The sequence below is a fragment of the Rhinoderma darwinii genome, chromosome 3 (genome assembly GCF_050947455.1).
Source record: "Rhinoderma darwinii isolate aRhiDar2 chromosome 3, aRhiDar2.hap1, whole genome shotgun sequence".
Lineage (NCBI taxonomy): Eukaryota > Metazoa > Chordata > Amphibia > Anura > Rhinodermatidae > Rhinoderma > Rhinoderma darwinii.
In genome coordinates, this window is record NC_134689.1 from 19,399,604 (window position 1) to 19,412,625 (window position 13,022).

General features: G+C 41.4%; 1 protein-coding gene across 1 annotated transcript in view; it reads right to left on the reverse strand.

Annotated features, from left to right (window-relative positions):
* The window catches only part of POLR3B (RNA polymerase III subunit B), an 89,517-nt gene extending 76,538 nt beyond the window's left edge, over positions 1-12,979 (reverse strand). Inside the window, exons 1-9 of the mRNA XM_075856074.1 lie at positions 12,849-12,979; positions 11,761-11,793; positions 10,735-10,791; positions 9,987-10,051; positions 9,186-9,261; positions 8,943-9,043; positions 7,748-7,839; positions 7,113-7,230; positions 5,103-5,211 (exon numbers count right to left, since the gene is read on the reverse strand). Of these exons, the coding sequence (XP_075712189.1) occupies positions 5,103-5,211; positions 7,113-7,230; positions 7,748-7,839; positions 8,943-9,043; positions 9,186-9,261; positions 9,987-10,051; positions 10,735-10,791; positions 11,761-11,793; positions 12,849-12,920 (723 nt within the window). The 5' untranslated portion in view covers positions 12,921-12,979. The remainder of the gene's footprint in view (positions 1-5,102; positions 5,212-7,112; positions 7,231-7,747; positions 7,840-8,942; positions 9,044-9,185; positions 9,262-9,986; positions 10,052-10,734; positions 10,792-11,760; positions 11,794-12,848) is intronic.
* Between the last annotated feature and the right edge of the window lie 43 nt (positions 12,980-13,022).

The window sequence follows — 13,022 nt, forward strand, 5'->3', positions numbered from 1 at the left end:
ACTCCGCACAGCCTACATATGCCACCACATTATAAACGGAAATACCAGCAAAACTCAAACAAAACTACCAAGCAAAATCCATGCTCAAAATGGCGGTCTATTCCTTCTTAGCCCTACAGTGTGCCCAAACAGCAATTTATGGCCACAAGTAAGGCATTACCATACCCGGGAGAACCCGCTTAACAATTTATGGGGTAACATTCTCCAGGGGCACAACATCTTGTGTGGTGAATGGGCAGATCAGTGGAAAAATTGCAATTTTCACTTTGCACCATCCACTGCGTATTCATTTCTGAAAAACACCTGTGGAGTCTAAATTCTCACTACATCCCTTGATAAATGCCTTTAGGGGTGTAGTTTCTAAAACGGGGTCACTTTTGTTTGGTACATCAGGGGTTTTGCAAATGCAACATGGCGTCCGCAAACCATTCCAGCAAAATCTACGCTCCAAAAGATAAATACCGCTCCTTTTCTTCTGAATGCTCACATATATGTAAACTGCTGATTATAACCACATATGGGGTGTTACCGTACTCGGGAGAAATTACTTTACAAATGTTGGGGTGCTTTTTCTTCTCTATTCCTTGTAAAAATGAAAAATGTTGATCTAAAACGACATCTTGTTGGAAAAAAAAATTATTTTTCATTTTCATGGCTTAATTCAGCAAAAAACCTTTGGGATCAAAATTTTCACTATACCCCTAGATGATTCCTCAGGGGGTGCAGTTTCCCAAATGGAGTCAATTTTGGGGTGTTTCCACTGTACTAGTACTACAGGGGCTCAGCAAATGTGACATGGCGCCCAGACACTATCCAAAATCCAAATGGTGCTAGTTCCATTCTGAGCCCTACCGTGTGTCCAAACAGCCGTTTATGACCACATGTGGGGTATTGTTTTACTCGGGAGAAGTTGCTTTACTAATTTTATGGTGCTTTTTCTCCTTCAGTCCTTGTGGAAATGAAAAGAAAATACCTAAACCTACATTTTCTTTGAAAAAATGTAGATTTTCATTTTTACGGCCTACTTCCAATAAGTTCTGTAAAACACCTGTGGGGTCAAACTGCTCACTATACTCCTAGATAATTTCCTCATGGGGTGTAGTTTCCAAAATGGGGTCACTTGTTGGGGGTTTCCACTGTTTTGTCCCCTCAGGGGCTTTGTAAATGCGACATGGCCTCCGCAAACCATTCCTGCTAAATTTGAGTTCCAAAAGCCAAATGGCGCTCTTTCCCTTCTCAGCCTCGCCGTGTGTCCAAACAGCCTTTTATTACGACATGTGGGGTATTGTTTTACTCGGGAGAAATTGCTCTACAAATGTTGTGGTGCTTTTTCTACTTTAGTCCTTGTGGAAATGAAAAAAAATTAGCTAAACCTACATTTTATTTGAAAAAATTTAGATTTTCATTTTCATGGCCTAGTTCCAAACATTTTTGCAAAAAAACTGGCCGGTCAAAATGCTTGCTACACCCCTATATAAATTCCTCGAGGGGTGTAGTTTCCCAAATGGGGTCACTTTTGGGGGGTTTCCACTGTTTTAGTTCCACAAGACCTGTTCAAAGCTGACATGGTGCCTAAAATATATTCTAATAAAAAGGAGACCCAAAATCCACCAGGTGCTCCTTTGCTTCTGAGGCCGGTGCTTCATTCCAGTAGCACGCTACGGCCACATGTGGGATATTTCCTAAAACTGCAGAACCTGGGCAATAAATATTGAGTTGCGTTTCTTGGGTAAAACATTCTGTGGTACAAAAAAAATGGATTCAAAATGAATTTCTGGAAAAAAATAATGAACTTTGTAAATTTCACCTCTACGTTGCCTTAATTCCTGCGCAATGTCTAAAGGGTTAAGAAACTTTCTAAATGCTGTTTTGAATACTTTGAGGGGTGCATTTTTTAAAATGGGGTGACTTATTGGGTTTTTCTAATATCTAAGGACCTCAAACCCACTTCACAACTGAACTGGCCCCTGTAAAAATAGCATTTTGAAATTTTCTTGAAAATGTGAGAAATTGCTGCTAAAGTTCTAAGCCTTGTAACGTCCTTGAAAAATAAAATGATGTTCAAAAAACGATGCAAACATAAAGTAGACATATGGGGGATGTTAGTTAGCAACATTTTTGTGTGGTATAACTGCCTGTCTTACAAGCAGATACATTTAAATTGAGAAAAATGCAAATTTTTGCAATTTTTCGCTGAATTTTGGTGTTTTTCACAATTAAATACTGAATGTATCGGGCAAATTTTGCCAGTAACATAAAGTCCAATGTGTCACGAGAAAACAATCTCAGAATCACTTGGATAGGTAAAAGCATCTCGGAGTTATTACCACATAAAGTGAAACATGTCAGATTTGAAAAATGAGGCTCTGTCAGGAAGGTCAAAAGCGGCCAAAGAGGGAAGGGGTTAATATTTAAATAAAAATGTCAAATTATAGGTACTTGTGATCACTTGGAGGTTTATGTAACTCAAACACTTAACATATACTACACGTATCCTATTAGATAGGTCATTAATGTCTGATTGGACCACCTATGGGGAGAACGGAGATCCCCCCGATACCGGCCAGCAATTAGAGAAATATAAAAACACTTGTCGAGTGCACCCAAAAGCATAAAGTCTCCGAGTGCCTGTGACTACAAATCCGTCTCTCACCAACCTGGAAATCAGACTATGCCAGCATTGTCAATTGGCCACTAGGTGGCAGTAATGCGCTGGTTTTGGCACGGAGCTACTGTATGCTATACACTACCTGCTTGTTTGGGAGGAGGGAGGGGTGCCCTCAGTTTGTAGAATTGATGCCAAAACACATTGTTTAATATGCTCACTCAGCACTTTATAGCGCTGGCCGTCACCATCCGACCATCCAGCCGTTATATTATCACAACTCCAAATAATCATTCAATGGTTTACGGATATAGGACGACTTCAATTCAACCCGAGGGCAGAACACCCAAACCAGACTGTGCCTGTACTCAACAACTAGCGTTAGTATCATTTCATAAATTTTTAGGTCAGTTGGGGACAGAATAGAATTTTTTGTTTGCACTTTATGTCCAAATGACAGCATAAACCCCAGGTGAGGTTTATATCCCACAATGTCCTTCTGCCTGGTCTTAAATGGGTTGCCTGGTGGTCATGGGGCGGTTTTTCATACTGATGACCTATCCACAAGATCATCAATATGTGATCGGTGGGGGTCCGACATCCGGACGCTGCACCGATCATCTGTTTCTGCTGCCTCCGCCACTGTATGTTATGAAGTGGTCGGTGCCGGGAGCAGAAGGCTCCAGTCAATGTATAGCGGCCGTGCTGCAGCTCTTCTAGTGTTCAAGTGAATAGGAACATAGCAGCAGTAACCCAGCACGGCCTTTATACGGTGGTCAGCGCCTTCTGCGTCCGGCACTGAAAATCTACATTACTTACGGTGCCAAGGGCAGCAGGAACAGCTCATCGGTGTGGCATCCAGGTATCAGACCCCCACCGATCATATACTAAAGAACTATCCTATGGATCGATAATCAATATGAAAAACCGCCACCATGGCCAGACAACCCCTTTAATTGTAGTTACTTAAAGGGGCTTTGGCCACTTCTCCCACTCCCATTGACTTTATTAGACAGTGATCCAGCATGCACTACCACCTCAATGTTGAGATCAGAAGACCATGCATTCCTATTCTTGACATTGGTCGAGGCCCCAGCAGTCGTACTTTTACCAATCAGATATCCATACCATAGGTTAGCAATGTGCCATAAATTATTTTTTTTGAGTGTGGTACATATCAGCTCTAGCCTAGGAGTCCAACAAAAATATTAACAGGAAAATACGTTCCTAAAATATTAACATCTTGTTTCGAAACACCAGGCATCAAAAGCAATAACTTTAATAAAAGTCCGTAAGAATTCCAGCCCAGGGATATAGTAAATGAAAAAAATAGCTAATGGCGCCCTCTAGTGGCCAACATTGTAATATCGTTTTCTAAGGCTCTGCATACTAAGTAAAGAGGTTCTCCACCTAAATGTTTTTAACCTGATGTTCACTTCTGCATCAGGAGCCTCCAACACAAATTCCGTCATATTCAAATGGATTTTTTTCCCCATCAAAGCGACGGACACCAGACCAGAACCTATTGTAAGTCAATGGTGTCTGTCAGGCATCGGTAATAATCATCTTACGATGGATCCGGCAGTGCGTTTCGGCTTCCGTTACGAACGGAAGCCACGACGCAAGTGTCAACATAGTCTAAAACACACTAGTTGCTGGGGTTCAAAAGCGTAAAGTATTTATATGGGGTTGGCAGGCAAAATATTTCCTAAAAACGGGTCTGTCTTCATTTACTCAAGGGGATTTTCTGGTTATATGTAAATAAAATCGAGCATAATGAAAATTTCTGCAACTTTCTAATATATGTAACATTTCCTCACCATTTTCAAGATCTCTGCTTGCTGTCAACGAGATGAAAACATACAGAGGCTGAAAACCTGTCCATGTCCAACTGATACAGGTTCAATGTTTGTTACAATCTATGCGTCTCTTTTAATAAGTCTGGTTTGAGTACTATATGCCTCATTGCCTTTCCTAGTTACTGAAAATAAATTATGAAATCTGTTTATAGCAGCCACATCACCTGACGGCACGTTTTCCAGATAGGAGTAGGTCCCAGTGATGGGATGTCTTTGGTGAAAAATAAATTTTTAAAGTAAATCTACTCTGGATTCAACTGGATATAGATCATATATAGCAACCTTGTATTCACTGGTCATTTAAAACAGCAACCAGTGTGAATAAGCAAAGCTGTAGTGTAAAGCATGGGGGAACTACTGCGTAAAAGCCGATGCCTGAGTCCGGAGGTGGATTATAGACATAACATAAGATGTTTGATGATAAATAGCAACCCTGGCATGTTAAGGGTATATACATTTAGACTGTAAGGTCAATTTATTCTATTTCATCATTGTTTCTTATCATTAAGTGACCAGTGGGTACGCTCTGCTACGTTGCGGTCATTTCTACATCTGCTTTGACAAGTTGAACTTGTATCGTGAACGTGATGGTGCTAGAAGCACAATAATGGTAACCAGGCAGTGACTACTGAACCCACCTTGAATATAATGGCGATGGGAATATCTTCTGACAATGTATTGTGCTTCAAATAGAATCTTCCTTGCTTCATAACCAGGTTGGTTCTGCTTTTCTTCTCATGGGTGGAACTGCACAAGACAGACAGGACAAAATCAATCAATGCTTGCCCTTACGGCTATTAAAAAGGATGAAACGTACCACAAAAGGCAGTGAATCTCACAGCCAGGGGCTCATAGAGAAGGAATACTCCAGCTTAGTTTGACCCCTCCACTTTTCTCCACAGTTATTGTGAACCAGAAACCCCCAGTACACACGTACAGAGGTGTTAGTGAACCAGTGAGAAGCAATCTAAGCCTGGACTCCCCTAATCGAGGATGAGGAAGTGCACAAAGAGGTGAAACTGTGTGGCCCCTAACAAAGATTTTGCTATGGCCCCCGTCATTAAAGACGACCTGTTAGCTCTCCGGACATGTCTGGTTTAGTAAATACTAGTATTCCTCATATATTATTTTGGTGCATTTTTTCTTAGAATTCTGCGTTGTGTCATTCCTCTGTTATTCCTCCTGGAAATGTATGAATAAATTGACAACTAGAGTGGCTTTGAGTGTCATATGGTGGATTCGCCAATTGGTCTACCCGGACATAGCATTTCCTGCAGCCGATTGCAACTTCCGGGGGTAGGTGTGATAGAGTGCAACTTCTAAAAAAAAAACTCCCCACAGGCTGTCGGGGAATGCTGGGTGTTGCAATTTTGCAACGGCTGGAAACCCTTGATTTACAGGATATTTTTATGGATTTTTGTGTGATAAAAAGAAGGTGTCCTTTTACAGGGATCAATACAAAGACTAATAATCCTTCAGATGCTAAATATTTTCCCGTCCGGACACAGATCATTTCTCTGCTCACAAGAGGAAATTCAAGAAGATCTTTACAGGTATAGATTTCCAATGACAGCATTTGCGCCAGAAAAGATGAAATTACAAAAGAAAAAAAAGAATACAAGACTCTGCTGCCAAAAATTAATGTGACAGACTCAATGAATTCTCATTCTCTCCCTCTCCACCAGCGCCTCAAATGTAATGCTGGAGACTGGTGATGCCCCGGTTCTCACCGACTAGGTATGTTGTTTTTCTTCATTACGGTACGTCAACTGGGGGAAGCCATATTCATACATTTTTGATCAAAGGGCCGTTGCAGGGAAAGTACAGTTCTATTGTTTGCCTTCCCTTTCCAGAGAATCCATTTAGAACTTGAAGGCCCTACACCAATCCTGCGGCCATATGACTGTTTATGTAATCTTCAATATAGTACATCTGGCTACTATAACGGAGGTGTGTGGTAACTATGTTAAAGGGGTGTCCAAACTGGGCAAACCCATTCCATATGTCCTACTGGAGCATAAGGATATCATACAGGGGCTGGGGTTCCCTGTTCAGGACCCCCCTCTACTATCCAGAACTAAGTACCATTGCACAGAGCTGCTCCTGTTCTTGCGGACGTAGCCCGATCACCAGTTGACATAACAAAATTGTTGATCTATAAACCACCGCATTTGGGTCATTGTGGCTTTTCTTCACCTGAGACTGTTTTTACCTATATGTTTTTTATATTGTTTTGTGTATCATTGTAATAATTGTAGGGTGTTTTTTTTTTGTCCTAGACTATGGACTATTAAAGATTATTTACAAATACTATTTTGGGATATTTGTGTTTTGTATTTTGGGCTCAAGACATCATAGGTTTTGTGTACGGATATTATTATGTCTTGCGCTTTGACTATATGCTCGGTATATATATAGGTTTATCATATACAGTGCACAGGGCCTTCTGCTTCAGACACCAACACTGCATAACATCCGGTGCCCAGAGGCAGCCGAGACGCTGTTCAGTGTGGGATTCAGGTGTCGGACCCCCACCCATCATATACTGATGACCTATCCACAGGATAGGTCATCAGTATTAAAAACCACCCTGTGCCCAGACAACAAAAAATAAAATAATTGACAACTTAATACAACTTCAACCATACCTTGTGACCGAGGCCCCCACGTTTCCCTTCCTGTCCGCCTCCACAATAATTCTGTTTTTGGAAAGCTGTTCCTGAATCAAGATGACTTTTTCTACTCCTTTAACAATGAAGTAACCACCTGCAGGAAGGTAAGGGACATTTATTTTCTTCATAAAAAACAAAAACAAAAAAAAAAACACACACAACATCATGATGATGGAAGCCCTGGGGTTTATCATCATCATACTATGCTCTTCTGCTCAAGGGAAATATATGGGGACAGGTCCGCTCTACTGTTAAACCAACGGGCACAAAATATTTTGTGCCGTTTGGCTAATAGCTGCTTACAAATAACACGTCGGACTCATAGTTAGGAGTCCGCTGCATTCATTAGAATAGCGCTCCCCCATTCCTCTCTTACTAGTGATTGATCGCTGTGATTTGTACACGCAGATACAGAGTGGCCACCAGTCACTGATGGGAGGGGTGGTGTGGAGCGCTCACCTGATGAATACAGCGACCTCATATCATCAATGTTTATGATGGAAAAGCCTATCCTAGAAGAACTACTCTTGCAGCCTATCCTGAAATGTGGACTGTAGTGCATGACATATACGCCTTTTATAAGCTTTATGAAATGTATTTCTACTACACACCTGGGTCCAGGGGGCACTCATTTAACTTGGCGAATTCAGCTGGAGTCTTGCCTGTAAGTACACAGTTAGAACTACGCAACATGATCGGCATTCTGGAAAAAGAAAAGATCCTTGTTAACATTAGGAAAAAGTTATTCCTGCTATACACGGTAAAAAAAATCTTTGCACATGCTTTGCTCAAGATCCTTCCCAAAACACTAAGCAATTCTTAAAAAACGGCTCTGCATTAATTTGAGATTAACATATCGGAGCCCAATACTTTTGGCACAAAGTAAAAACATTAATAAAGTAGTTCGATCACACAAAAGATTACAATTTGAATGTTTTAATAAAATGCTTCTCTGTCCAGATATTGTTATGGCGCCCCCTGGTGTTCTTTTGATTCCCTCTCAGAATGTCCACCTAATGTAACCACTGCCGGTGGACACACATGCCAAATAGCTCAGTCCCACCACATGGATCCTCTTGTACAGAGGCGGCGGTGATTCCTGCTATTATGCTGGGCAGCCAATCACAATCAGCACACTAGAAGCAGCTGCTTCTCACCGGCAGTGGACACATTAAGTAGACGTTGAGATGGGAATAAAAAAAACACACACCAGGGGGCGCCATAACAAAGCATGTAACAGCAATAGCTACACACAGGAGCATTTTTTGAAATTACGTCAATAAAAATTTTGCGTGATCTAACAGAGAAATGTAATATTTAATTGCAGGACATCATATTTTTAAGATGTTAAGGGCTTGTGACTAACGTATATAAATACTATTGCCTGTCCTAAAACAGGTACAAACTCGGCACCAGGTTAAGGTCCTCTTACACCAGCCAATATTGGCCGGTGCAACGAGCGCAAGTCAACAAGACAGCTCGTTGATCGGTGCTCGATTGCTCCTGTCACACGGAGCTATGGATGGGGACAAGCAGTCGTTCTTCCGATCGCTCATCCCCATACATTATTATCATGTCAACAGCGCGTCTCCCTGTTTACACCGGTAGATGAGCTGCCGACAACAATATTTTGGTTTTCTAAAACGATACGACCAGCAGATGATCGAGCATCTGCTGATCGCTGGCCTGTTTACACAGGGCAATTAACGACAACGAGCGTTCTATGAACGTTCGGTTGTCCGATACTTGGCGCTTGTAAAAGGGCCCTTAGATATTAAGATCATACAATACGTTATCTTCTGTTACCTGCCAATGGGTAAGGCATTGCGGATAATCCTTTGGCTGCCTCTTGTGTATTCAATATCAACTGTGATTGGTGCAGAGTAGGTCATATCCCGAAGACGACACTAAAAAAAAAACAAATAAGTTAAATATTTAAACTATCCATTAGTGCTCTGACAGTCAATACCAGACCCTACCACTTGGCAGTCAGGACAGATGGATTGAACCCCACAAATTATGCTCGCTGCAAAAAGCTAAAGTTAATACCTCGTGTGGAGATACCGGTCTGGTCACATTGAAACTCTCTTCAACATCTGGAGCACCCACATAAATATTGAGGTACCTGAAAAACAGTTATTAAAGGGAAAGGTTTGATTTAGCGGAAATTTTTACCTTTAAAAACACATTTGCACAGTTAACTGGCTGCAAGAATTTTTTTAAATTGCTCTATTCTACATTTTCAGGATGATTTCAAGTGGGCATTTCCTTTCAGTGATCCTTACCGCAAACAATCCCCTCCCCCTTGCTGTGTGATCGCAGTCTCATTGTACCAGACACTTTCCACCTTTCCCCCGGCTGCGTGAGATGGGTCTCTCTTACACTGAGGCTGCCACATCTTCCTACCCTTTCACCACTCTAGCCTGAAATATCTCCTAAGTCCTCTCTTTTACCCCTGCTACTGCCAAGATGGTTCTTTTCAGTCCCTGCAGTCTGCTTAGTGACATCTGAGAGGGGATGCAACTGCAGGATCAATCACTAGAGAAAACCGTCGGTGTTCCTGAGGGTAACTGCTATGGATAGAACCTGACTACAGAGGACACGGTTTGTAGTCAGGATCTAAAAGTGAACCACAGAATTCTGTAATGTGTGCCACGCAGTGTGTTGCAGCATTTATATCAGAGTCAGTTGAAACAGTTGTATTTTGCCAGCTTGAATCCCTTCTGTAGGAAGCAGTTCTCCAGGAGTCCAGAGCCAGGATCTAACAATATCTCAGACAAGTGTCAAACCTGTCCACGGACTCTTAGTGATCTGCAATGCTGCTTGCGACACAAACACGGACTCACTTACTTTAAATACCACATGGGGTCTGCATCACTGGTCACCTTTTCATTGGCTTTCATTATTTTCTTAATCTGGAAAAGAAAAATCAATAGAAAAAATATTTAAATGAGTCATAAGACATTTTGAGAAATTATTAGTAAATCTAAATTAAAGTTTTTTTTTTCTATGTAATAACCATTAAGGGATGTACAGCTCCTATTTGCTAGGGTTCATTTTTCATTATGTGGACATCAGAGCCTCCAAATATTTCCAAATAATATTTGCAGGAGTCATTGGCAGAGAGAAGCCCTCACCGCAGAGAGAAGCCCCCCTCTAGTAGCCATGAGCAGCTTTTGGGCCAATCCCATGACAAATAAGTGCCCCTCACTTTTTATTTGAAAAGAAGAAAGCGGAGACAGAACCCATAAATCAGGACTGAAGAATTTCCCTTATTAGGTTCATCCCCATAAATGTTTAGGACAGATCACTGTGACCAGTTATAAAACAATGATCTGTGGGGATCTATATGGTAAATCCCAAATCTATTTACTATTCTTTGTCCATCTATACATGTATGCGCGCATACGTATCAAAGGGGTCTTAAGGTTTCAGGAAAAAAGAATTATCCTTTGTATAACGAAAAGTTAGAAAATATTCCAATATATTTTCAGGATCTCTGCTTGCAGTCATTCAATAGAAACCTTCATTGTTTACTTCTAGATTGACAAGATATTATCACCTCACCAGTAGCATTCAGCATGAGGGGACGACCTACCTCCACATTGACGAAATAGTTGAATGAATCTATGTGCTGCTTCACAAGACCCTTCACCTGACAGACACAAAAACAGCAGATGAGGAACGCAAATAGCCATAATGTTTGACACATGCGCGCAATAATGTGTATAATTTGACTATTTGCCATTTTAGTCAGGGGTGCCAGAAGTCAGACCCCCACCGTTCTGATATCTAAGGATAGAACATCAATATAAAAATCCTAGAGAACCCCATTAAAATCAAAGAACATTTGTTATATCATAGAGATAGATCAGAAGTTTCGATTGGTGGGGTCCAGATGCGGAGACCCCCACCATTGCTAAAAATGAAGGTGCAGAAGCGCTCAGCTATAGATGGGCTCTAAGACGTTCTGCGTGAGCCCTTCTTCAGGCTGATAAGAGAAGCCGATCACAGCTGAAGGTGCAGAGCGTTTCAGCGATAGTGGGGGGGGTTCTCAGTATCTGGACCCCCAATCAAAACTTCTGATATTTCTCCATGACATATGAAAAGTTTTCGGAAAGTACAGTTACTCTTTAATACACCCGTGTACATGAGCTCGAAGAGCTTGCGCCACTGTATCCCACATAAGGAGGGGGAAGAGGGGGATGTGGCTGCAGTATCGCCACCTCACTGTATCTGTGAGAAGGGGGCAGTAGGTGGAGGGGGGCATCTGATTGGCTTAGAGCACTACTCTTACATCATACCAGCAAGCATGGAGAGAAAACGTAGAATAGGCCCAAAATACACAATTTAGGCAATATTTCTGGTGCACGAAATACCCATCTACAGACAGATGTAATAGTATATACAATATACAGAATAAAAGGTAAGAGACAAATCTGACCTGAATATTAACGCAAGTCATAATTACAATAAAAATAAAGCCACGGGGAAAGAAAGCAAGGTGCTGTAGCTAGTCTGCTTGTTGATGGTTTCCATTTACAATTTTGAATGGAATTCTTTGTCATTCAGATATTCTATTTTATTTGCTTGTACAAATAATTACAAAGTATGAACGATTTACCTTTAAGAAAGCCGGCAGTAATTTCCATTTTTCCTGCAATATAGAATATTAATTATAAAAAGTAAGTAACAAAATGTCTAATTACTGATTCTGTGAGAGCTGAAGAGAAGCTTCACCACATAATAATCTCACTCACTGGAAGTCAATGGCGGGGAAGGGAGATCAGAAATAACCACTGACTGTAATGTAGTCTGGGCACTGCCCTCAGCAAAATCAAGAAGGTGGAAAAGAATATGACTTCAGACAACACAGGGCTTGTTTATAGTACGTAACCATGGAGACACATAGATCTGCATAGGAGTAGTATACACAAAACGGTAAGTGATTTGAAATCAGTGATCACTAAATGAGCTGCAAGTGACAGCAGGTAAAAAGATCACCGCGTCACTGTCATCTCTCCCCCATACTCCCGCCAGTGACCCGGGGGGGGGGGGGGGGAGTGCAGGAACTTTTTTTTAATGTTATTACCACTTTAAGAGAATATATTGTCTCTGTCACATTTAGGGGGGGGGGGGTGCTTTGTTTATTTCTAATAAAGGAGCGAGAAGATTATTTATTGACTCCGTGACTCGGATGTGAGAGTTTTGGGGTCTTCAGTTCTGGCGGTAACGCGAACATATGTGCATGTGGACATAAGCGTCACGTATGAACTCTGCACATCTTCAGCTTTTATTTTTGAATCTAAAATTCTGCTTGGGTCGGACTTCTAGCCGCAAACGTGAATATTAATGCATTTTTTTTTTAGAAAACATTACACTTTGATGCAAAATTGCATGAAGGTGCCTGTAAATATAAATATTCCACACATTATATATGCTACGAGCGCAACTATTTCCTTGGATCTGCAACTCATTTTTGTTTAAATTTCTCTAATCATAGATCAAATGTGGGGCGCCTTTGGTTGGCGCACGCAAAATTAACTTTTTGTGGCAGTCACAAAGTGGCACGGGGTTTATGTATTGATTATATATATTAAATGCATATATGCAGTATGTGTGTATATAGATATACACACACATACTCAGACACAACACAGCTTGAATGAGAACACAAAGTCTTCTCCTCCTGCACTGCCCCTGTGACCTCACCTCCACAGTCTCCACAGGAGCTATAAGCTGGTCTTGAGTGAGAGTCCCAAACTCCTCAGCTAGCACATCCATGCCTGCCTCCACTGCAGCCCAAACACATGGGAAGAGGTGAAGTGTGCAACCGGAGAAACCTTCCCACTACCTCAGTCGCCTGTTAACAAACGTTCCGCCTAC